A 25,869-nucleotide genomic window follows, 5' to 3' on the forward strand; every position below is an offset into this window, starting at 1 on the left:
TCTGTGTCTTCTAAGTTGTGTGTGTGCATGCAACCTCTGTTTTCATGGCTGGATCTCATTTTATGCTTTGTGATTTCTTTGTATTGCTGTTGGTAGATCCTGAGGAGAAAAAGATGTCCTGAAACTCACCCCCTCTATTGGGTGACACATTAAAAGGCAATTTGCTCTGTATAGTGCCGATGGTTTGTTTTGACCTGGAACCATGTATCTCCATTTCCCTCTTGACTGAGCAAGCATTTGAAAAAGCCTCCTTTCAGCCTAGCCCCAAGCCTCATTTCTCTGGGCTGAAGGAGAAGGACAATCATGGCTTACCCCCTCCTCCTGCACCCAAGGCTGGGATCATAGCTAGGGAAGGGCTGTGCTGTGCTTTGCTTTTTACAGGGCAGGTTTGGAGATAAATGCAGCTATAAGGATGCTCTCTGATGTTACAGATAATGAAAACCCCTGTCACTGCCCTGTGCATTTGCACTCTGACCTTGCTCTGCTTAGAGCTCTGATTCTGTGATTCTGAGTGTTCACACCCCTCACCCATCTGGGTGGTGGGGCTTGCTGCCCCATTTCTTCTCACTATAACCTCACCTCCATCCGCTTGTCATTCCTCCATTCCTGCTTACCTCCCAATCCCCCTCCAGTTCCCCATCTCCTTGCTTACGCACCCATAATTGCCCCCATAGAATAGAATAGAATAAACCAGGTTGGAAGAGACCTTCAAGATCATTGTGTCCAACCTATCATCCAACACCACCCAACCAACTAAACCATGCAAACCATAACCCCAGTTCTTTCCCATCTGCCTATCATTGTTCCCATCTCCCCTTCACTCCCATCCTGCTGTCATCGCCTCCATGTACCTCCCAATTTCCCCTCAGCCACCCACATTCCCCACTCATTTCCATCCACACATCATCCTCCCATATTCCCCTTTACCCTAGTCACCTGTCATTGCCCTTATACCCCTTCTTAACCCTGTCTATCCATCATCCCACACACACCTCCTCGTTCCCTTCCAACTGCCCTTAACGCCCTCATCCATACCACTCCACCTCCCAGTTCTGCTCCAGCCATGCTTGTTCTAGAATCATAGAATTGTTTCAGTTGTAAAAGACCTTTAAGATCATTGACTCCAACAGTTGATGGAACACCACCATGCCCAGTAACCCATGTCTACACGCCTTTTGAGCACCTCCAGGGACAATGACTCCGCCTCCTTGAGCAGCCTGTTCCAGTGCTTGTGCCCCTCGTTCACCCTTAACACCCCTTCTCTCATCTCTCCCTCTTAGCCCCCAGACCCCTCTCCTTTCCGATCCCTGACCAGACCTCACACTGCTCTCCCCAGCCCCTCCTCTCCCGGGGCGGGGCCGTTCCCGGCCGCTCTCCCCGTGGGCTCGCAGGGGGCGGCAGGGCTCTTGCCCGCTCGGGGCTGTGAGGGTCGTGCCCCGGGACGCGCTGGGCTCTGCTGGTCCCTGACCCAGCCATGTACGCGGGTCGCAAGCGGAGGAAGCCGGTGCCCCGGGCGTGAGTGGGGGTATAGGGGAAGGGTCCCGGGGAGGGAGCGGGGCCGGCCTGCAGCGGCGCCCGATAACGCGGCTTTGCCCGCAGGGTGCGGCCATGCCCGGCCGAAGGCGGTACCTCCAACCCTTCGAAGCGGCACAGGGAGCGGCTGAACCGGGAGCTGGAGCGGCTGGCCGGGCTGCTGCCCTTCCCTCAGGAGGTGGTGGCCGGGCTGGACAAGCTGTCGGTGCTGCGCCTCAGCGCCGGCTACCTGCGCGCCAAGAGCTTCTTCAGCGGTAAGGGGCACCCCGCGGCAGCCGCCCTCCTCTTTCCCCTGAAAGTGCTTCTGCCCTCACCCCGAAATGTTTTTTTCTCCGTTCTGACACCGGATTTTGTTGCTTTGCAGTCTCAAGCCGCAAGGCTTCAGGGTGCATGGAAAGCAGAGCTCGCGTTCGGTTGGAATTAGAGGGATGGGGGCGGATGAAGTTGATTTTGCTCGGGAGCTCTGCTAAAGTAGAAAATTGAAGTCTAGGCTGCAGGGTCTCGGCGTGGTCCCGGGCGGAGGCTTCGGGAGCCCAGTGGGAAAGTTTCGCTGTCCAAGTGACTGGTTTTGACTCTCATTATAATAGTCCGGTGACATAGTCGGTGTGCTGTCAATGAATTGCCAGGGATGTGGTTACAGTTTATTTGGGAACCTTGTAAAATAGCCCGTGTTAAAGACACGTCTGTGTAATTGCAATTGTAATTGTAATTAGAGCATGCGGAATGGTGTTGCGGTAGCCCCACTTGTAGAATTGGCAAGTGGGTGAAATGAAAAGCGAGTGGTCTTGGAGGGGAGTTGCTTGCCTCACAGCATCGGGTCAATGTGTTTGTTTGACTCTCTCGGTTGTGCTTTCAACTTCGGTTTTGCCCCGGAAAGGAGCTCTGTTCTGTCAGCCTCTGCAACGCCAAACATGTTGCCTGAAACCCATTGTCTGCAACGATGCTCCAGAGCAGGGGAGGACCAGTGTGCTGCTGGTGTTTCTGAAGCATGCATGTTCTTGTGTGGGGTGGAGGTCTGGTGCAGTGCAGGCTTCACTTTGCCCCTGAAACGTTAATAACTTTAAATTTGCCACATAGAGAACTTATAAAACAGGCAGGTGGTAGTGACTGAGTAACGATGAGTTTGAAATGGCTGGTCTTTGTTGGGAAGCATCACACCAAGAGTTGCTTTTGGGCTTGTTGTCCTTTCCCAGGTGCCAAGATGCTGCACCAGCTCAGCTGGGGAAGGGTGAGCATGGGATGACCTGGGGGACATGAGCCACCTGCTTCAGGAGCATCCTGCAAGGGCTGTGTGTCCTGGGGCTTGACACTCCTGCATCTCCAGCATGGAGGGTTACTTTGAGTAACCTTCCCTGACATTCCCTTGATTTTTATTTTTTTTTCTCTTTTTCTGGCATTTGATCTAGTTTGATTTTGTGGTCTCAGCTTACCAACCACTGAATGCATCAGTGTGTCTAGACCTGTGTGATGGTGCCCACCTCTCTCTGGTTTCTGGCATGTCACAATAATCCAGGTGTGGGAGGGAAGTAGGAAAGCCTCTTCCTATTAGATGCAAATAGTGATTGCAGACTTAGGTGAGTCTCTGCAGCTTTAACAAAATAAAATCTTTAAAAGGAGCTCTGGGCAAACCTATCAGCCAAAACAATTCTATGATTCTCTCTACAAAATAAAATAATTTTAATGCTTTTTGGTGTGAATGTTAGAGTGATGTTGCTGTCTAATAATCTGTGCTGGAGCTGAGATAAAGTTCACCTCGGGAAAGCTGCTGTTCAGAATATTATGCTTATTTCTTCCTCTCCTTTTTCCTTTTCCTTTTTTGTCATTCACATAAAGGTTTGGGTTTTTTGCCACACTCTTGTCAGGGAACTAGAGGGGCAGCTGGGGGCTGCCTGCCTGCTTGTTGCTGAGCCAGGCAAGCTCCTGTGCTCAATTCCTGTGTAACATCCTTGAAAATGTGGAACAGGATCCCAAGGAGGCTATTTTAGCTGCTGAACACTGACAAGTCCTGCGTGAGCTGGATCAGAAAACATGAGTGGTTTGGGGTCTTTTTGTGTTGGAAGGCAGCTCAGAAACAGTGAGTGCAAACCCCTTGTGTTGAGTGGAGAGGAAAGAGGAGCTGACATCCTCCCTCACCTGAGTATGCCCCTGCTTGAGTGCTCCCTGAAAGAAGACCAAGAAAAAGCAAAGGCAGAAAGAGCAGCCTTCCCAAGGCTGCCATGCCTTGTGAGGAGAAACATCTTCACAGCATGTCATGGATGGTGCCAGTGCTTGCTGACGGCAATTCACCCAGCAGGTTTAAGCTGTTTCTCCAGCCCCCATATTAAATAATTTGCTGTGTGTCTCCTTCTCCTGGCTACTTGAAAGTTAATTAATTTTTGTTTCCTTTTGGCATCTTGATTTATGTATTGCTGATGTATGAGGAAGTCTGTATGGGCCTCAGTGATTAAAAAGCAGGTGGGTTCTAGAGCTTTCCTTCATGCATGAGGATTTGCATGTTTTAGGTGGCCTCAAGTGAAACTGTTGCACTTCCTTTCTGCCTGGCGGGGGGCATGTCTAGGGTCCTGTTAGGTGACAGAAATGAGAGGATTTAAGGCTGCTCAGTGTTTTGTTGTTTAATCTTAGGAGGGGCTCAGAAATCATCAAATGTTCCTTGTTATCAGGGCTGTTTATCTGAACAAACAGTTCCTCAGACTTACACCCCTGATGTCAGGTGGTGGTCTTGTCTTCTTTGGAAGTCAAGAGGGCAACAGCATCTATGTGTGTGTTTATCTATTAATTCTGTTCAGTTCTGGAGTCTGGCAAATCTTTCTGATTTAACAAAGCAGGAAGCAGTTTAATGCTACAAGTTTGCCATATAGGTTCAGCTTCTCTGAGGAATGAGAATTCTGGGCCATGACAGCTCCTAGCCATGGTCTCCTCTTGGAAGGAGCGCTGCTTTTTGCCTTATACAAGCAATAAAGATGTATGACTGTTTAAACAAATGTCAGGCTGCAAGCTGTACAGACAGGCATCCTGATGGCAGATGGAAGGTTTTCTTTGTGACCATCTGAAGGACCTTCTGGATCCTAGGACATAAAGCTGAGAAATGCCCTGGATTGCAGGAAGCTCTTTCAGCATGTGTGGCTTGGTAGAGGTAGGAGTATGCTGCAGTTCTGCCCACTGCCCGGAGTGAAGGAGCTAGGCACACTAGTCTACATCTCCCCTGAGGGCCCCCCTCCTCTCTACCCACTGATGTTAAGGACCATCCTTGAGTGGTGTAGTGAAGCTAAGCCACCGAGCTGCCTTGCTCCATCCCTACCCTGTGTCCCGCTGTTGGGTGGCCAGTGCCACCATGTTGGCATCTGCAGAGGCATGACATGAGTGCTGGCCGCTTAGTCCAGCAGTGCCTGGCAAGCTGCTCCCCTCTAATCCTTCCCCATTCATCCTCTTGACACGAGAGCCTGGCAAATGCCAGTGGTTTATGAGGGGTCCTTGTTTCTTCTGCCTCCCTCACTCTGGAAGCAGGGAAGGAAGCTGGTGAAGGTTTGTTGCTGGATCTCACCCTGGATGGTGATTTATTAGCACAATCAAAGATACCTCCAAGGCACTTTGTGGTGTGGCTGTCAGATAATATTTGTATTGCTTTGTCCACTTAAACACTTAGTGGGAAGTCATCTGGCAGACCTGAAAACCATCTGAACATAAGGAAGAACTTCATTGGAACAGGCTGGCCAAAGAGGCTGTGGAGCCTCCTCTGGAGAAATTCAAAACCTGCCTGGATGTGATCCTGTGCAGTTTTCCCTAGGTGAACCTGCTTTAGCATGGAGGTTGGACTGGATGGTGTCCAGAGTTCCCTTCCAACCTCTACCATTCTGTGATTCTGCACAGTTCTGTGAAAACAGGCAAGGGATCAGTTTGAAGAAGTATCTCTCACAGTTTGCTCCTTTGCTTCCACAGTTTGGAAGGTTGTCCAAGCTGCACTTACCCTACAGTGAGTCTGGCTCTTCTAGGGTGTAAGAGCTAGCCCTCCCTGAGCATGTGTTTGCCCTTGGGGGCCAGCTTGGTGTTCCCAAGAGGTCTGTTGGGCTTTCATGGGCTCATGCAGTTTTGGAGGACTATAACACAGCTCAGCTTTTCCATCTGGTCTCCAAACTGAAGCTGGAGAGGAGGCAGCATGGGGCAGCATGCTTCTGGGAGCACAGCATTGGCTTGCTCAGCTTAAATCAAAATGCTCTTGAGGTGGCCGTGGTTGGTGTAGCACCGACATAGAGCAACTGACCTGCAGCCTTCATTTCACGTGAGGCTCTGAGTAAAGTCTGGGGTTTGTAAACTATGGGAGGAACATTGCTGGCTTAGAGAGAGGAGGAAAATGCCCTGGCATGTATTGTGGCACTGGAAATCTGTGGCTCAAGATGGTTTATCAGCTGCAGCCCATCATCATGGATCAGAGGGTAGATGTAGCCTTTGTCTGGGGCTGTGTTTTTGAGCTATACGTGGTATGTTTTAGAGAGAAAGTTATTGTCATGTATGCAAGACCTAAACAGTTTGCCTCTCCAATGTGTTTTTAAAAAATAACACTCCTGCAGGAGCTGAGGGTTTCCATGGAGTCCACTTAAAGTCATGGGTAGCACCTGTAGGACTGATAGTCATCCTCAAGGCTGAGCCTAAGTCTTTAAACTATCGTACAAGTTCCGGCAGTTCCTGCTAGAGCTGTGGTGGCCCCAAAAGTGCCTAAGATGCTCTCTGGTAGTTGAGTCAGCCTAGAAAAGTGCTTTAAACTATGTAGTTGTTCTAGACCATGTAACTATGCCTCTGAAACCTCTGCTTAGGAATGAGAGCATGAGACTGGGATGTGTGTTTGTGTGGTTGTTGAGAGATGACCGTGCCAGGGGAGGTTCAGGCTAGATGTTAGGAAAAAGTTCTATACAGAAAGAGTGATTGCACATTGGAATGGGCTGCCTGGGGAGGTGGTGGAGTCGCCATCACTGGAGGTTTTCAGGAGAAGACTTGATGGGGTGCTTGGTGCCGTGGGTTAGTTGTTTAGGTGGGTTGGATTGGTTGATGGGTTGGACGCGATGATCTTGAAGGTCTCTTCCAACCTGGTTTATTCTATGTATTCTAACATTGCTCATTTGTTCACTTAGTCTGCTCTCTCACCTCATGAGCTCTTCAGCCATGTATTGCAGATAGCCATAGCAATAAAGCCTAAGGGATGGTTTAAGAAAATAAAGCCTAGTCCCATGATCACTCTACTCTCTGCCTAGGTAATGAGATAGCCTTGGAAGAGCAATTTAAGCCAGGAAAGTCTTGTGACTTCCCTTAGGTAGGCACTTTTCCTGTTGAGTGTTTTCCTTGCCAAATATTTTTCCCTGGCTCTCATGAGAGTGGCTGGTAGGAAGCTGTCAGAGGTCTCTGAGGTTTGCACTGGGCTCTTGGTGGCTGTCTGCACTGCTGCCTACAAGTTGCCTCCCAAGACTCCTTCAGACACAAGCATGGAAGCAGAGCTGTCAGGGAACTCCAGTTTTCAGCCTGAGATCATAGAATGAGAGAAACGCAAAATGGTTTGAATTGGAAGGGATCTTTAAAGGTCATCTAGGCCAAACCCTCTTCAATCATCAGGGAGATCTTTAGCTATAGATCAGGTTGCTCAGAGCCCCATCCAACCTGACCCAGAACGTTCCCAGGGATGTGCTTTCTAGCACCTCTCTGTGCAGCCTGTGCCAGCTTTTCACCACCCTCACTGTAAAAAATGCCTTACTTATACCTAGTCTAAGTCTGCCCTCTTTTAGTTTAAAGCCATCACTCCTTGTTCTGCTAAAAAGACTGTCCCCATCTTTCTTATAGGCAGCCTTTAATACTGAAAGGCTACAATGATGATGCACACCTAAAGCTTCTGGGGTGCAAGTGGTGGAGGCGGGAGGGTTCAAACAGCTGTTGATGCTGCAAGAAGAAGGTAAAGCCTGACACTGGCTTTGCCTTGTTGTCTTTGACCTTGATTAAACCTCTGCACACTGAGATTCAAGTGCCTTTGGTAACACAACAGAAAGCCCCACGCAGTCAAGACCTCAGAATCACAGAATCACCAAAGTTGGAAAAGACCTCAAAGATCATCAAGTCCAACCTGCCACCACAGACCTCATGGCTATTAAACCTCTGCACACCGAGATTCAAGTGCCTTTGGTAACACAACAGAAAGCCCCACGCAGTCAAGACCTCCTTGCTTTTAAAAGTGCTATTAGGTCTTTTAACAGGACATCCATTATTCACTGCACGTGTTCGCAGAAGGTGGTGTATGTGCACCATTCAGGCAACGGATAAATAATTCATCTACTTAATGAAATTTCTGTCAACAGGGAGCTGTGGCAGGTATTGTGAAAGAGTAAGTAAAGTTGCAGTATCTGTCATGAGACAGGAAGGGGAAACTCAAGAAGTATTTGCCAGTTACTAGAGAATGGGCTCCATGCAGCTCAGTGGTGAGAAATGAACTGATGACTCTACAAGCTGGGAGGCACTGGCCATGATGCTTTCTCCTTCTAATGCATTTCAAACACTTTATATCAGAGGAGCTGCTGGCTGCTTTTGCTGAGTCTTTCTTTTATGTCAAGGTGGAATAATTATGCATTGGCTGGGAAGAGCTCAAGAAAAAATAAATCCCAGAATGGGATACACTTTACCAAGTGTATGTTCCTGTTCTGTACTTCTCAAAATAGCTGGAGACTTGTAAGATTGTTGTAAAACATGTGGATGAAATGTCAGATTTGGCATGCTAACAGCACAGATGCCATCAAAGATGCCAGAGAGGAAGCTGCCTGTCTTCACAGCAGCAATTTAGCTTTGAATGTATCAATTAAGAAGGCATTTGGGCCAAATTTTGTTCCCTTAGCATCATGCCATTGTTCTCTGCACTGCACACTCCTGCTGAGCCATGGTTGTGTCTCCCACCAGTGGAAACGAAAGCTCTTGTGCTGGTTTCACTGGAGCACTGCAGAATTCTTGTATCATGATGGAGGAAGCTGCATTCTTCCTTGGCTTTTGTGAGTCTTGAAGGATCTCCCCAGCAGTGCCACTGGCAACCCAGGTCTTTGTTAGGAAGGGCTACTCTGCCCAGCTGAGGGAGGAGGACGATGAGTGATGTCTGATAGGAGCCACCTGAGGCCTGCAGTAGGGCAGGGAACTGGCCTGCTCCTGTGCTGCCCTGCACCTGAGTTGTGACAGGTTTTGTGCCTTCTACCTGGGACCACGTGAGGTCATTGGCAAAACTTTTCTCTTAGGAGAAAAGATTTTCTCTTAGGAAAAGTTTTTTCTTTTATTTATTTGTTTCAAAAGGTAAATATAATTCTGACTGGAGGGAAACCACTTTTCTGTTAAATGACACTTCCAGATTAAAAATGAAACAACCTCAGTTTATTCAAAGGAAACCTAGAGAGGCTTGTGGGTTTTTTTACTAGATTTCAAGTATTTTGCTGCTTCTTTGTAATAAATAACCCCTTGAAATTGTTTTCTTGCCCTTTAATGTGAGGATGCATGTACCAAGCAGCAGAGCTGCAGGTCACTCAGCCTGTGAGCTGAGCTGGAGATGTGGGTGGGAAAGGAAGATCTGGAAATACCTCATGGTAAGGATTTTACTTCCATTTTGAGTGGAAAACCTGCTTTTTAGGAAATCAGCACAAAAGACAGAGAGAGAAGTGGATAGAAGGCAATTTTATTAATAAATAGGTTGACCAATCTCTCCTTCTCCCCAAAAAATGACAAATACACACTAGGGCATTGAAGCCCATGGTGGAATGCTTGCAGGGAGCACCACTACCAAAACCCCTCTTCTCCTTCACATCCCATGGGCTGCAAGACCTTTCTAACCTAATAATTGCCACTCGGATGTCCCCATCATCACTTGCTGCTGGGTTCAGTGTTTCCTCACCTCCTTTAAATGTGGTGCAGAGGCAAAGCCCTGGTACTGCTCATGAAGAGCCATGGAGCAGTTTGGTTTCCTTCTGTTGCTTTTCCTGCATCAACTCCTGGACTGGGTTTGAGACCAAGTCATCTCTTTTTCCTCCTTTACAGTCAGTGGCCAATGCAAAACTCTGCTCCCACTTGGGAGGTTTTACTGTGTGGAGGGAAGGGGGCTGGGTGATATCCTCTCAAAAATGTTAATACCCACTTGTTGGAGCAGAGATTTCTCAGGTCTGCAAAGCCTTGGCAGGTTCAGGAGTTCACTGGCAAACCTGGTAGGTGGCAAGGTGTCCCTCCAGCATCACATGAAACAGCTTCCCAGGCTGAGTGCCACAGGAAGCACTGTCCTGCAGACGGAGGGAGGGATCCCACCCTTGTTGGTCCCCCAGCCCTCCTGTTCCCAAAGGGTGACAGCACAGGGCCAGGCACCAGAGACTTGGGGAGAAATGTGGGCAACTGTGTGTGAGGAACACAGTGGCACAAAACCCATCTTTCTCCTTTGTGGAGGCCAATGCAGGCAGGGACTTCATTCCATGAAGGTGGGGAGAGATCCTCTTCCTGCCCACTAAAAGTGGTCTGTGGGTCCTGCCTTTTTTTTTTTTTTTTTTTTACCTCTGAAGAAACAGCAGGGAAAATGTGCAAGCCTTGCTGCTTTCAGGTGACCAACTTCCCTCTCCTTACCTTCCTCCTCCTACAGCTGCCAGCAGCAAAGGTGGTGCTGGTGGCCAGTGAGGGAGTCCAGGAAAAGCCACTCTTGTTTCCTGTAAGCCTGCACCTCATTTCCCCGCTGAAGGGGAGGGCAGGTGCTGTGTTGGGAAGGCCACCCCGTGCCCTGGTGCTGAGTTTGCCCATTCCTGCCTTGCCCTCCAGTGCACTGGCTGGGTGGGAGCAGAGGATGCCGAGGTGGGGAGGATGCCGTGGCAGCTCTCCCGCTCCCATCCGCTCTGTCAGCCTGATGCGCTGTGACAGTTCTGCTGAATTGCTGACCCGAGGGGCTGCGTGGGGCTATTTATGGAGAGACAAAGCTGGGGGACACCAGGCAGGAGGCCAGCCTGAGATGTCTACAGCCAAGAGCAGATCGTCTTTGGGGTTCCCTGGGTGGATCAGATGGAAAACTTGGTGTTTAGTGAAGGTCAAAGGAAAACCCCCATGGGAATTCTGATTTATACAAGAACAGGCTTCTCCTGTTTCCAGGAGCAGGCTCGGTTTGGTGGCAGGAATCCGCCTGGAGGACAGTGGGCCGTCCTCTGATTTTAAGTTTTGGTTCCTCTGGCCCCACAGCTGAGGAGCAGCCCAGATGCTGGTTTTAGGCAGCAGTTGTGATCAAATTTTCCTTTTATGAGGAAATATCAAACCATTAAACCAGACTTCTGAGTAGAGGGCAGCACCCTTTATCTTCTCTTCTATCATTCAGGTTTATTTTTATCATGCATCTCCAGGGCAGCATTCTGGGAGCTAGCAGAGGAGGAGTGAAGACCTTTAATAATTCATAGCTTCTGCAATTTGCTCCCAGGGATCAGAAAAGCAAGTTGCTGGAAAGGTGCTGCCAGAAACCTGCTCTGCACACTCCTCTGGCCTATGGCATGCCTGTGACAGGCACTTTGTGCAGGCTTGTTGGGCCCTGACCCAGGCTGGGGACCCCATGTGGTCAGCCACGCTTGCAGCAGGAGTGTTCAGGGTGGCAGGGCAGTTGGAACAGAGCAGTGTGTGAATGTCCACCCCAGCACGCTCAGGACTGACCTGCTATTGCACAAACATGTAACCTTAATCCCAGGCTGTTGGCCCCTTCATGTTCAAATAGCTTATGAAATAATCTGTGCAGGCTGAGCCTGAGGGGAATTTCCCAGACCTCCCAGGAGCAGGGGGTTTGCTGCCATGTAAGATGTGGGGTTTTTTCCTTCTATTAAATAAAAGCAGTATTAGAACCAGGACATGTTTTGCATTTGATTATGGAGCAGAGTCAGTCTTTGGGATGGTCCTGTGTCTGGTGGCAGAAAGTTTTGTGGCATGACTACCAGTGTGGCTCTGCAAATCACAACATCCTCGTATATTCACACCCACTGCAAACACCTGCTGAGGATGTGGAGGGTGAGCCCTGGCAGTGGAAGAGCAGGTGGTGTGCCTTTGCTGTGTGCTTATCTTCCCAGCAGAGAAATGCTGAGAGATGGGGACACTCCACTTTGGAGACTGAATCAGTCCCCCTGCTGGTGGCTGCTTTGTGAACGTGGGCATTCCTCAGTCCAGCTTCAGACCTCATGGCTCAGGGATGCATCTGGAGCAGCCACCTTTCGCAGTGGCTGGGAAGCTGCTCACCCACGGGTGCCTGTATGCAGGTGCAGATGGAGGAGGTGAGCTTCAGCAGTCACTTTGGCAAAGGCACAAGGTGAGCCAAGCATTACAGAGCCTGATTTTGTTTGTGGCTGGTGCTTTGTGCCATCTGACTTGCTGCTCTGTCTTGGCTCGCAGCTTTGCTCCTGCTTTAGAGCTTTAGAGGGTGTTAAGTTACTGCCAGGGTCCACTTGATGCTCCTGTCACATCTGAGCCTGGCAGCTCCTTGGCACATGTAGCACAGAAGCTGGGAAAGGCAAATTCAGAAAAGCTTTTCTCTGTCCAAGCAGGAGCAAGGGAGTGCCTAGGGCAGGCTGCAGTGACAGCTGCTGCCGGTGCCTCACACCTTTTTGGCCCGTGTACTGGTGGGAGCAGCTGGTCTACCAGCAGCCAAATGCTGTCTTCATGCTTTGCAAGAAATTTCCTGGCTTTGCTGCTATCTCCACTGTCTCCTGGACAGGCTTGCCATGCACAGGCCTGTTGTCTTCTTACTTTTTAAATAGTATCCACCCTAAAATATGCCAGGGATTTGTGCTCTTGGGGAACACAGTGCAACACTTCCAAACACCTCGTTAGTTAAACTGAGTGATGGATTTCCTCATCTGTCTTTGTCATGCATTGATCACTGCTGGATTGCCTGTGGTCTTGGGTGTCTGTGTTTGGATCCTCTGTATGTTCTCCCGTGCTGTTTTTCCACTGTGAGCTGTAGCTTGCCTTAATTTGATTGAACAAACCTGCTATGTGGCTGAACTGTAATGAGACATCATTGACTGGGCTACCTGCGTTGTACCCTTCAAAATGGCATGTTCATGGGCCTGGAAGACTGGGATTTGCCCCAGTGCCTATTATGTAGTGCAGACTTCTGCTGCTGTCAGTCCACTGCCCTTTGCAGAGTCATTCCAGTTCAGCATCACAAAGAAATGCTGGGGGCAGTGACTCCCTGAGCAAGAGCAGAGCTGCTGCCAGGCACCAAGAGCCAGTGCGGTGCACATGGTGTGGCACCAGGGGCTGGTTCTTGCTGTCTGCAAGGAGCTGTGTGAAGCTTTGACTCTTCAGCCAGCCAGGTCCACATTTCAACATTCCTGGTGGTGGTTTGCATGCATAACTACACCACTGAAGTCCTTTTCCTTTGTGCAGTTGCTCTAAAGAATCACAGTGCCAAAGAAGAGGAGAAGGATGAAGACTATGGCAAGGGACCAGCTCCAGGCTCAGCAGTGGTGCCAGAGGGTGAGATGCTTCTACAGGTTAGTGTCCCTTGCTGACCACCTCTCTCTGGCAGATGCCTTCAAGGGATTTTCCTCTTGTCCCCCATGCAGCTCCTTTGCATTTTATCCAAAGAGCATACTGTTCTGGTATAGATTGTAGGATGTTACAGCTGTCCCCACTTACTGCAGGAGCTTTGGGCTAGATGGCATTTAAAGGTCCCTTCCAACCCAAAACATTCTGTGATTTTATGTTTTGGTAAAGCAGTGATTTCATGTGGTGTAGATCATAGTGCTTCTGATTGAGCAGAGGTTTAAGCTCTCTCCATGTCCCTGAGGCAGAAACTGTTACTTCTCCCCTTCTGTTTTCCACCCTTTCTGGAGGAAATTGCCATCTATAAGTTGTCTGTGTATTAGAAATGCTCCATGTGAAGGAAGCAGCACTGAATTTCTGAGCATGGAGATTCATCTCTCCTGCTTCTCTGCCTTCATGTGCCAATGGGTTGTAAGTCTAACACAGAGCAAGATCACAGTATCACAGTATCACCAAGGTTGGAAGAGACCTCAAAGATCATCAAGTCCAACCGGTCACCCCAGACCTCATGACTAAACCATGGTACCAAGTGCCACGTCCAGTCCCCTCTTGAACACCTCCAGGGACGGTGACTCCACCACCTCCCTGGGCAGCCCATTCCAATGGTGAACAACTCTTAGTGAAGAACTTTCTCCTCACCTCAAGCCTAAACTTCCCCTGGTGCAGCTTGAGACTGTGTCCTCTTGTTCTGATGCTGGTTGCTTGAGAGAAGAGACCAACTTCCTCCTGGCTACAACCACCCTTCAGGTAGTTGTAGAGAGCAATAAGGTCTCTCCTGAGCCTCCTCTTCTCCAGGCTAAACAATCCCAGCTCCCTCAGCCTCTCCTCACAGGGCTTGTGCTCAAGGCCTTTCACCAGACTCGGTGCCCTTCTCTGGACACGTTCAAGCGTCTCGATGTCCTTCTTAAACTGAGGGGCCCAGAACTGGACACAGTACTCAAGGTGTGGCCTAAGCAGTGAGGAGTACAGGGGCAGAATGACCTCCCTGCTCCTGCTGGCCGCACTATTCTTGATACAGGCCAGGATGCCATAAGGTGTTTGAAGTGTAGTTTCCAACATGGGCTCACTGCTCCTGATGTAGGGGTATTGCCCACAGCCTGGTGAAAATGGGGGTAAAAATTGTCATGGAAGCCTTCCTTGATTTTTCAGGCCTGATGCTGAGTACATAGATGGGTGCTGATGGGCCATGAGCTCAGCCTCTACACGCAGGGCACACTGATGCATCCCAGGAGCTCTGCAAGAAGCATATAGTTCAATGAAAATGCCACAAGCCATCCCTAGCAAACTCGAGACTATATCTCAACACAGAAAGTTTCTTTTTCATTTATATATCTAAACCACCTCTGTAAAGAAAAAAGCCCCCAAACAGACACGTCCTCTCTACAGTTCCTTCTTTTCTCTTTTTGAAATAAACAAAATTGGTAATGCTGGAGGCAATTCTGGTCATGCTGCAGCATGGTTGGGCTGAACCTGCTGCTTCCATGGTTTACTCAGAGATGCCAGGAGATGACCTGTTGTCTACACATGGTACACAGTGAATAGGAAGAGGTCAAGCAGCAGCTGCATGAGGTCCTGTGAGCATGCAGGTCTCCCATCTCTGCCTTGCACCCAGGCACAGGCTGCAGCCCTGTTCTCTTCCTGGCTGTCATCTGGAGTAGGGTGAGCATTCTGCTCAGTCCCACTTCCTATCCAAAAAGTCACTCAGCAACAGCTGTAATTACTGTCCTGCTCTCCTGCTTGAGAGTCAGGGAGCCAGGATCTCGGTGTCTAGTGGGAGAAGTGCTGAAGCCAGCCTGGTTAGTAACCACAAACCTGAGTGTTTTCTGCTGTAGAGATTAAAAAAATGCTCAGCAGGGCATACTAGGGGTTGATGTCCTGCTTGTCAACTCCTCCCAGACTTTGGTGCCATCCTTTCAGAGGTACTAAGCTGGGTACTAAAGGCTCTTCATTTAAGTTTGGCTCGCCCTGGCATCTGTGTGATGCTGGATGTGCCAGAGGCTCAGGACCTGCCTCCGTGCCCCAAGGAAATGGTCATACATGTTTATAAAACTGCATTCACCCAATGTGTCACCTTGAACACTCAAACCTCCTTTGTCTTACCTCTTGTTCCACCCCGATTCTTCCCATCCCCTCCTAATTTTCTGGCCTTACTTTTTTTGGTCTGTCCTTTTCTACCAAGGCTGTTTCCAGTAGCAGTCGCAGCAGAGGAAGGTATCTGAAACTGAGGTTAAGTATGAAAATCCCCCTAAAGGCTGAGATGTGGCTTGACCACCTCTGCTCAGGTGCCCATCAGTGCAGGTACACAAAACTGTCTGCTGAGTATTAAATCTGCCTGCTGGTCAGTGGAGTTAGGGAAGGACAGAGTGCTGCAAGATGTTGCTTGCTCCTGATGCCTCTGAAGCTGCTCAAAGGGTTAAAGTGCATTTGGCAGAACTAATCAACCTCTGCAGCAGATTCCCACACATTGAGATCAACCCCAGTAAATAGGGAGTGTGTTTGTGCCCAGAATAAAGGGAACGCGAAGGGGGAGAAACACTGACCTGGACAATGAAACAGGAGTTGGCAGCAACAATAGCTGGACTTGGCTGCGCCTGCACGCCAGACCCTAATTAATCCTGATGTCTATACCTCACAGAGTGGGGGAGGCATGCCAGGGCTGGCTACTGTGGCTTTTCTGCCTGCAGCTAGGCTAGTGGTACAGGATCTGGACAGCCATAGGGCTTCTGTGGTCTACACTGCAGGAGAACCTCTGCCTTCTAGAAGGGTCCTGCTTTGAGTTGTCAGGAGTGTCCACGTGGGGACTTACTTCCTTTGTGCTATCATGGCAGTGAAACGTGTCTGGCTTCTGAGGAGCTAAGCCAGTGGTTTCCTTGGGTTTCCCTGGCCTTTGCTCTTAGGCAGCGCCATGAGCTTGAAGGTGTTTTCTGGAAATCTATTGGGATCACTTCAGAACTGTGGAAAGTGAGTCACAGAGTGATGCCTACCACTTGGGAGTCAGGGGGAGACTCCTGTGGGCTTAATCCCAGCTCTGGAAAGGTGATGATGAGGTCTGCAAAGCCAGGGCTCAGGGGCTTGCTCCCCGTGATTGGCAAAGGCTGCTGCAGTGCCTGCTCCTCTAGCCCCTGCACCAGTGGCTGTCTTAGCAATGTTCTTCTGCACGTCCGCTGCTGCCTAGTGCCAGAGAGCAGGAATAAAAAGCCAGCACTCCTGGGGCAGTAGCTGCATTCCCAAAGTAGTAGGGAAGCTCCTCTCTACTTCATAATCTTCACAGATCTCCACATATAAAGGACACTGTCAGCCAGCACCCTCATCTCTTCTCCTGAGTCCTGTTTTGCCAGCTCTGGGGCTGCTGGCTCAGATCAAACACCCAAATGATTTCCCAGATTTGTTGAGCTGCTAGGGTTGTGCCCATCTTGATGAAGATGGGCTCTCAGCAGCTCAGCCCATTCCTGCCAGGAATCACACTGCTCCCTTGGATGTCAACTTTGCAGTCCTGGAGCTCAAGGACAGGATGGAAGAGCCAGGGAACTGTAAAATATGTAAGTTGTGTAACATTAAAAATGCAAGCTTCAGGTTGGTGTGGCTGCTTTTGCTCTTTTCGTGTGTGGGGCTTGGTGCTTCAAACTCGCATGAGCGAAGCAGCTTGGGTGTTTATTTTGTGAAAGCAGAGCCCAGTGTCCTGCCCACTGGGTGGGTGGAGAGTGTGCACACATGAGCTCATGCTCCAGGACAGGCAGTTAGCCTGATGTAAATCTGTACACCTCTTGGGGAGATTGCTCCAGAGGAAGAGGAGCATGGCTGGGAGCATCTTGTGGCTATGGTGCACCCCAGGTGTCGGTGGCTGGGGACATCCCTTTCTCCTGTGAACACCGGTGCTTGGTTCTTTTGCTGCTAGGTGGTGCTTTGGAAAGGTGGTGCTGTGCAGGCTGTGTGAGCACCTTGCAACAGGTTACTGCCAAACGTGAGTTTGGGGTGAATCATTTGAACAATCTGATCTAGTGGAAGGTGTCCCTGTCCATGGCAGGGACATTGGAAGCTACATGATTTTTAAGGTCCCTTACAACCCAAATTATGATTCTATGGTTTATTTGCTGAAAAGAAAAGATACTCTGATCCCAACCAGTGATTCTGTGGTTTTGCCCCAAGTGCAGGGACCAGACTCAGCCTGTCTTCACTCCTGCTTTGGAAGAAAATGGCTTTTCAGAAATCAGATGCATTCACTACAGTTTTGAAAACCAGACTTATCTTCAGCTTTCACCTTTTCAGTTTGCAGGCATTATGCCTTGCCCATGGACATTCCAGGCAGGCACACTGTGATCCTTCTCTGGGCCTCTCCTCTGGCACCTGGGGAGAACAGGAGCAAACAAGGGCAGGTTTTTCCCAAATCTGTAGGACTGTCCCCATCCACAGGGGCCAAGCAGCAGCAGGGAATGCCCAGCCAGTGCTGGTGAGCACAGCGTGATCTGTGGTGGGTTTTGCTCTTCACTGAACATCCCCTAGTTTTTCCAGCCCCCCATTGTCCTAAGCCATGCATGACTGCCCAGAGCCTCCCAGTCTGTGGGGAGGATGGGAACTACATGAGCAGAGCCATCTGGGTAAAGGCAAGTCAATGTTAAGCGCAGCCAATGTGAGCTGCTGTTTGGATTCCCTGTTGTCAGAAAGGCTTGCTTCCACCAGAGCACCAGAATGGACCAGTTCCTCATAGTGTCCAGGTTGGTTCTGCTAGTTCTGAGATTTTTATTTGCTCTTCACATAGGATAAGTGTAAATGTCCAAATCTGAGTTTGAATGAATGCTCCTGGGATGGAAGCAAGGTTTTCCATCCATTTTTATTAGGATATACTCAGGCAACTGTGCAGAAGAGCTGCCTGACCACATGACCCCAGAGAAACTCAGCAGAAGCTACCATCTGTTTTCTTGGTGAGCACAGCTCTGCTGGTATTGATCTCTATTTTTCTTCAGCCAGTCTTCAGTTGGTGGAGTTCACTCAAGCAAGACCGAGCAGGGGAAAATCTAAGAATAAGCTGTAGGCCTTGACTTCTGCTGGCTAAATCAAACTTATCCAGGCTGTGAAAACCTGTGGATTTAGGTGGATGTTCTCTGGTACTGTGGCAAGGTACATGCAGGGGTACCAGAGAGCCAAGACAGTACCCAGTGTTATGGCAGTGAGATGCCGTTGGGAAGGCTTCATTTCCTTACAGGGCTTCCCATGCTTTGTCTCCTGCCCTATACATTTCTCTTGGTGGGGATGTGGCTCAGATGTCTGCTAGCTGAGACCAGAGAGGACTTGGTTGACCACTGTTTGAGCAGAATGGAACCCACTGATTTTGACAGAAAAGGGTGATGTGAGCATGACATGTACCTGCTAATCTCCTCTCTCCCCCAGGCACTCAACGGCTTTGTCCTGGTGGTGACATCAGAAGGACTAATATTTTACTCCTCACATACGATTCAGGACTATCTGGGATTTCATCAGGTCGGTGGGACTACTCTGACTTACTGTGGTGGGTTTGCAGAGTGGATTTTTCCTTGGTGGTGGAAAATAATCTCAAGGTCCCAGCAGGGATTAATCTCTGCTGGGATCACAGGGTTCTATATTGCCAGAAGTGGTCACTGGGAGGTGTCAGAGCAGCTTTGCTACCCCACAGATGCTTTCCACCAGCCACATTCATAGCCGTATTATGTAATGCCATGGTGAGACATCTGGGGTTCCTTGCCCAGCTTGCCTTTGGACACACACTCCTGAGTGAGCCCTTTGTAAATCCCATAGAGCTCCAGTACTTTGTGGTTGTCTGGACACCTAGGTAACCTGAGAGGCACTAGGTCAGACTTACAGGGAAGGGGACTTGCCTACAGTCCTTTAGTTACTGTGGTTTGGTGTTGCTTCCATACAGCTGTCTATGCCCCAACATCTGGGGTAGATGAGGACTGTCCATCTGGGCAGAGGGAGCAAGTCCCAGAGCAGATGCCTTGTTCTCTCACGAGTGGCTTAGGGATGAGGTGGCTTTGCTGCAGTTTTGTTCCAAAGCCTGTGTTTTCATCTTGTCCCTCAGACAGCACTAGGATAGTCAAGGACATCATGTTATGGGGATGAACATGTCAGAGGGAAGCTGTATGGCTGATGCTTAGTGGCTCTTTTGGGTGCTGGGGAGGAGGTCTGGCCCAGGCATGAGCAAGGGGTCCTTAGAGTCAAATGTGATGTCTGTTCCCACCAGCATCAGCTCTGGTGGAAGGTGTCCAACCTCATTCAGCCAGGGACTTAGTTGAGCACCAGGGAAATTAGGTAACATCGCCCACTGGGGCTGTGACAGGCTGTTTCCAGGTGAGGTGTGAAAACTGGTGCCTGGGTACAGGCTGCAGAGCTCTTAGGTTTCTTTTTCCCTCTAGACAGACGTCATGCACCAGAGCGTCTTTGAGCTGATCCACACTGAGGACCAGCAGGAATTCAGACGCAACCTCCACTGGGCCCTCAACCCACCCCATGCTCCCAAGGGTGAGCTTTCCCCAGAAGGTAAAGGCAGGCTGGGAGCAGGCATCCCGGTTAGCACGAGATGTGTAGCTCCCCACGTATGCCGGGCAGCCCAGCTTCCTACCATTGCTTGCGTGGGGCTTTACATCCTTGTGGCTCAAGCCATGGCTTCATCCAGAACACTGTGGCTTTCCAGCAGTGTCTTGCTGTGCTCTGCAAACTGTTACAGTCCCTGATGCTGGGGATCTCTAGCCCTTGCTTGAGATGCCTTGCTGGGGACCCCTGCTTGCTCCTTTCCCAGTGCCTCTCTCCCACAGAAGGGAAGAGCGTCGGCTCTTGTGCTGTCACCTACAAGCTGGATCAGCTGCCCCCAGAAAACTCCTCCTTTCTGGAAAGGAGCTTTGTGTGCCGCTTTCGCTGCCTCCTGGATAATTCCTCTGGCTTCCTGGTGAGTACAGGCCCATGCTGTGACTTTTACAGCAGGAGAGGTGTAGGTTCGCCACTGCTGGATCACAGAAGCCGGCCTTGAAAGACCTGGCACTCCTGTCTGCCACATGCAGCACCTGCCTGTCTCAACAAGGTATTTATGCTGTTTTTCACAGGCTTTGTACCTGCAGCTTCACCATGTGGGTTTTGTTCCTCTCCTCTCAGAGATACTGAGTCTTGAACAAAAGTGCTTTTCTTCCACATGTTTCACTAGGTTTCTGTTAAGGGCATGTCTTAAGACCATGTAGGGGGGTGTTCATCCCTCTTCCTCTCTACTGCAAGTTAGTGGGAATTCTTACCTTCACCACTACATATGTAATTGTCCTGTTTCTCCTTCTCATCCTGCTTTAGTCTGGAAAGAGTCCCTTCTGCAGAAGCAATCCTTTGATGAGGCTGTGGTGTAGCCTGGTTAAAATGCAAGTAGCTCATGCATTGTACGATGCCCTGATGCAGCTCCAGCCTGCGCTCTGTCCTGCAGCTGCTCCATGTCGAAGCCCCAGGCTGGCAGTTTTATTTTAGTAGAGAGTCACAAGGGACAAGCACAAAGGATTATTTGCACCAACTAACTCTACAGGAGGATAGCTTATTTTCTGTGACACTTTCTTCCTTCTCTCTTCACCCGATTTTCTGCGTGACATTGCACTTTTCTTCTTTTCCCAGGCTTTAAACCTTCAAGGCAGGCTGAAATTCCTTCATGGGCAGAACAAAAAGTCTGAGGATGGGTCTGTGCTGCCACCCCAGCTTGCTCTCTTCGCTATCTCCACCCCGTTGCAGCCCCCATCCATCCTGCAGATCCGAACCAAGAACATGATCTTCAGGACAAAGCACAAGCTGGACTTCACCCCTTTGGCGTGTGATGCCAAGTAAGCAGCAGAGCTGATCTGAGGGATGATACTGTGGGTTTCTAGCATGCCACACCAGTTTTCTAGCATGCCATTCCATGTCCCGCCCTGGCTGTGCTGCTGAGCTGGGTGCATTCTTGGTCTCCCTCAGGGGGAAGATCGTTTTGGGCTACACGGAGGCAGAGCTGAGGATGCGCGGCACCGGCTACCAGTTCATCCATGCTGCCGACATGCTGTACTGTGCCGAGAATCACGTCAGGAGTAAGAGATGCTTCCCTGCCCACTTGTGCCCACCTCTGAGGCTGCTGAGTGGGCTGGGACTATAAGCAGCTGTGTTGGCTACCATGTTGAGCCCAGAAGCTCTTTCCCCATAGGATGCTTTGCTTTATGCTTTGCTGTGATGCTGTTGTCACTGCAGGGAGCTGGGGGTAGAGCATAGTGAGGGGGGGTTAGCTGAGATGGTGCTCCCTCTGTGTGCTGGACATGGTGCTGCTGGGACCCCACCTGCTTATCCCAGCTGGAAGTGGCAGCATCACTGGGGCAGCCCTGCCTTGGAGGCTGTGCTGACAGTCTCCTATGTGCTTGCTCCCGGCAGTGATGAAGACAGGCGAGAGCGGCCTGACGGTCTTCCGCCTGCTGACGAAGGAGAACCGCTGGAAGTGGGTGCAGGCCAACGCGCGGCTCGTCTACAAGAGCGGCAAGCCCGAGTACATCATCGTCACACAGAGGCCCCTTGTGTAAGTGCAGCTGGCTTGTCAGGCTGGGGCGGCACAGGCTGTCATCTCCCGTCCATGTGGGCTCTGGGGTGCCCCAAGCAGGGCAGGATGTTCAGTTCATCATTACTTCTTGTGCCTTTTAAAGGAGCAGCCATAGTATACCACACTTCCATGCTGTTCAGCCACATTCCCCTCTGCAAGGCCACTCTGCAAGTATGGGAGAGAGCTGAGCAGTGTCCTGCAGCTGACATCCTTGTCCCATGTCCCAGGCACTGGCCCAGACTTACCCTGGGAAACCTGGTGGCTCCTCTCCAGCAGCTGGAGGGACATGTGGGTGCAGGGACAGCAGAGGCTTCAAACATCACTGCCATATGGCAGCAGCCCGACACCCCTGCCCTAAGGGATGGCTGCAGCATAGATGATCAGGGCAAAGGTGTGACTTCTGCCTGGCAGAGCAGTATTGCCCTTTGCATTTCAAATATTCTATTGGTTATGCTGAAGATGCATTTCTCTCTGTGTGTGTAAATGTCTCTGTGTGTGGTTCTGCTTAGTACATGCATGCTGGTTGTAGCTAGGGGCTTTGGCTTGCAGGAATCATAATTAGCCACAGCAGAAATACTTTGTGGGATGTGTTTGTGCCCATGCAAGCCACAGTCTCCTCTTCCTGCCCTGTAGAGATGAAGAAGGAGGGGAACACCTTCGGAAACGGTCCATGCATCTTCCCTTTACATTTGCTACAGGAGAGGCGCTCTTATACCACAGTGCTTACCCTCTCCCAGGCTTCCCTGACCCTTTCCAGAGCAAAGGGAAAACCAGTAAGTCCAAGAAGACCTCCCATAACCATGGAGGACACTCCCAGAAGAATGGCATCAACCCAAGTTCTCTGCTGGGTGCCATGATGCAGCAGGAGAAGGCAGTGTATGCTTCCCAGCCAGCTCTCCCATCTGACCACTCCTTCAGCAGCAGCTTTGTGGAGCACATCCAGGATGTCTCCTCACTGGATGCAGAAAGCGATGCCTGGAGTATGGGCACTGCTCCATTTGCTTCAAGGGGGGACAGCCTCAAAGAGGAGCTGGTGGATTTGCAACAGGAGGACCCTCTCTTGGCCACCCTTGACTCGCTCTCAATTAAGAGTGATGAGAGCTGTTCCAACAATGAGCTCTTTGGTGCACTGGAGGGCCTGGGGTTGAACGCTGAGGACCTGGAGCTTCTGCTGCTGGATGAGAAAATGGTGATGGTTAATATGGACCCTGACCACACCCCATCCCTCAACGACTGCCTCACCAGTAATGAGATTTTCTCCTATATCCACACCACACTGGTGAGCAGCCAGGAGGGAGGACAACAGGCCTGTCCCCTGCCAGGCACATCCATGAGTCCACACAGAGGCACCTCTACGTACCAGAACCATGTGGAGAATGAAGACTCACAGTACATGCCACAGCATATTCTGCAGCCTGGCATCACCCTGGGCCAGCTACCTGCTTCTCTGTGGGAACAGCCCCTCCATTCTGTGACAGGAAAGCCACACCTGTTGCTGCCAGAACTGGCTGAGGAAGAGCCTGCTGATGGCTTACAGTGGAGGCCAGCTGGGGAGGAGGGTCTGCTCCATTTCCTCCAGCCAGTACGGAGCATCCCATGGGACAAGGTGCCCAGCCCGTCACCGGGAGTCCCCTGCCTGCAGGAGCCACCCAGGTCTCGGCAGCTGGACAGTGACTTCCCAGCCCTGTATCCCGCACAAGATGACACTCACTGGTCTTTCTCCAGGCCCAACCAGTGCCAGGGCCGTGTGGGACCACCCAGCCAACCAAAGCACCATCACCTGCAGATGAATGGGTTGTGCAGCCACAGCTCTGACTCCACTCCACATCACCTTTCCAGCAGCAGCCCCAGCCCATGGCAGGATTATGTTTCCCCACTCCTGGGGTCCCCACCTCAGCCTGCTTTTTCTGGTGTCACCCAAGACTTGATCTCCCAGCACCAGGGCTGCTGGGGCGCAGGGCCCAGCCTGCCGGCAGCGCACTTTAACCTGAATGGATTGTGCAGCATGGAAACTGGGGGCAGTGGTAGTGATAGGTCCCAGGAAAAGAAGGCTCCATACTCAAGCTTTTCCACCCCCTCCTCATACCAGCTTATTCCTGAGAAGCAGCTGAACCCTGTTTCATCTGTTCCTCAGCACCTTTTTCTGACCTCAGCTGCAGGGTGCTTTGGGAGCATCAGCAGCCCACCAGAGAGTCTGGTGAGCTCCTATGGGACGTATGCCTCCATGCTGGGCCAGGGGAGCAGGCACAGGGTAAGAGCTATTCTCTGCTATCATGCTCAGTATTTTCTGTGCTGCTGTTTCCTGGGTGTCTCAGCACAGAGGGGCATGCACTGGCTGGTCAGTAAACAGGAATCACTGTGCTCTAGCTGGTGCACAGCCAGAAAGGAAAACTTCAGGAGTTTTTCTTTGCACCAAGAGCTGAAGAGCAAAAGACCAGACTGTGGGGTTTTGCCTTTAGAAGGTGCTGTCTCTGGGTCTGATTTCCATATGATTTGTTTAATTGTTATTTCTGTATAGGGAGTAATTCTAACCAGGCACTGATAAGCTTTGATGGGTGCTACAAAGCATGGGTAAGATGAAGAGCTTCCTTCCTGTAAGGTCTTTCCTTTGTTCAGCTGCTGCTAGCCCTCCAGCCTCACAAAGTGGTCTGCAGCATTGTGATGTCACGGTGCCCTTCAGGGCTGTCCTCACAAGTGACTCCCCTGGAACTGGGGCTTACAGATCAACCCAGGGCTGCTGGGGAGGACAGAGAGAGTGAAAGCTACCTGGCCCTTTCCCCTGTCCCTGGTGCAGATGTGCACATCTGTAAGGACATCAGCTTTCTGGGCTGGAGCTGGTACTGTGGCAAGCTGGTCACTACATGCTGGAGGAGCCCTTCTCTGCAGTGATGCTTCCTCACCCCTATGGCATCACCAGGCAATGTGAGATGTCTAGAGTGGGTCTTTCCTGCCTCCCTGCTTACCCTGCCATGAACTGGTGATTATTGTCCCTAGGGCAGCTTGTTCCTTAGTCCAAGACATCATCTGCTACTGGAAAGGTGCCCTGCTATCTCACAGGGATCCCCATGTTAACTCTGGGGCCATTTGATGCTGGTGAAGCATCTTCTGCTTCTTCCTCAAGGCTGCAGCTCAGGTCCTTCCATTTTCCATCTCCTTCAATACACCAGGCACCTTCTAGCTCTGTTAAATAGCTTGATTCTGGTCCTGCCTAGTGGTTTGGGAGCTGGTAGGACCAGTGCAGAACAACCCTGACACTTCTCTAGGACTTGGTGGCCACCTCATAGGGCTGGCGTGCTTTTGACTTGCCAGGAGTCATCCAGCAAGGGTGCAAAACCCAGGTGTTTGCTTCAGATGCAGTCCGGGTGCCTGTGATTTACAGATAAGTTTCATGAATGAGCTGCAGTGCTGTGGTAACTGGTCAGGCTTTGCAAAGGTCAGCTAGCTAAAGGTCAGGAGGTGGAAATTAGTGCCAGTAAATTTGCCTGCACTCACCCTCTGTGTGCTTTCATCCTCTTGTCAATGAAGTGATGCGTCAGCATTGGCAAAGAAAGGACGCAGGGGAAGGTGTGGGGATGTGTATGGGGCTGCTGCAAAGCCACTCAGGGCCAGCAGTCTCCTCTGACATCAGCCCAACTGAAACCAGTAGAACACTGCAGAATGCCTCAATGCTCTTTTCTCTCTCTTCTCCTAGCCTGCAGGTGGCTGTGTTTTGCCCAGCTCGCCCATGGGACTCCCTGGAGACCACCTGCTGCTGGAGAGCAGCCTGGCTCCCTCCTGCCAGCCACAGCCCCAAGCAGAAGTGCTGCCAGATCACCCTCATGCCTCCAGCAGTGACTTCTGTCTCTAGGAGAGGAAGACTGGAATGGACAAAGCAGAACTATGCCCTGGAGAATGAGCTGCCTTCAAGCTGCAGATGACAAACCTTCCCCCTGCCACACGTGTCCTGCCATTGCTTTTGATCTTGGTTGCTTTGGCTCAGCTGGGGAGTTTTTTCTTTGTTATTTTTATTAATTACTTTTTCCATCAATTTCCTGCCATCCTGTTCCTGCCAAGGCTCCATGTGATGGTTCTGTACAGGTGTCCCTGGTGTGGGGACAGCAGTAGCAGGCAGCAGGGCTGGAAGGCATATTTCTCCAGGACACAAGAGCAAACTGGGCTGCGATGTGGATTAGCCAACACATGCAGCTTTATCTTTATCTCATGATGTTCAAGACTTGTGTCTATTGGAG

The 25,869-nt window shown here is 50.5% G+C and overlaps 1 protein-coding gene across 1 annotated transcript; it reads left to right on the forward strand.

Annotated features, from left to right (window-relative positions):
• The first annotated feature begins 1,400 nt into the window (after positions 1 to 1,400).
• Positions 1,401 to 25,858, forward strand: LOC104300216 (aryl hydrocarbon receptor-like). The gene is made up of 11 exons (XM_054172226.1): positions 1,401 to 1,515; positions 1,600 to 1,787; positions 12,928 to 13,034; positions 18,472 to 18,561; positions 19,473 to 19,596; positions 19,872 to 20,002; positions 20,701 to 20,903; positions 21,034 to 21,143; positions 21,478 to 21,619; positions 22,274 to 23,891; positions 25,332 to 25,858. Exons 1-11 carry the CDS (start codon positions 1,475 to 1,477, stop codon positions 25,485 to 25,487), a joined length of 2,910 nt encoding a protein of 969 aa, XP_054028201.1. The 5' UTR covers positions 1,401 to 1,474; the 3' UTR covers positions 25,488 to 25,858.
• The last annotated feature ends 11 nt before the right edge of the window (positions 25,859 to 25,869 follow it).

Source organism: Dryobates pubescens, chromosome 2 (genome assembly GCF_014839835.1).
Source record: "Dryobates pubescens isolate bDryPub1 chromosome 2, bDryPub1.pri, whole genome shotgun sequence".
In the NCBI taxonomy this organism is placed as follows: Eukaryota; Metazoa; Chordata; class Aves; order Piciformes; family Picidae; genus Dryobates; species Dryobates pubescens.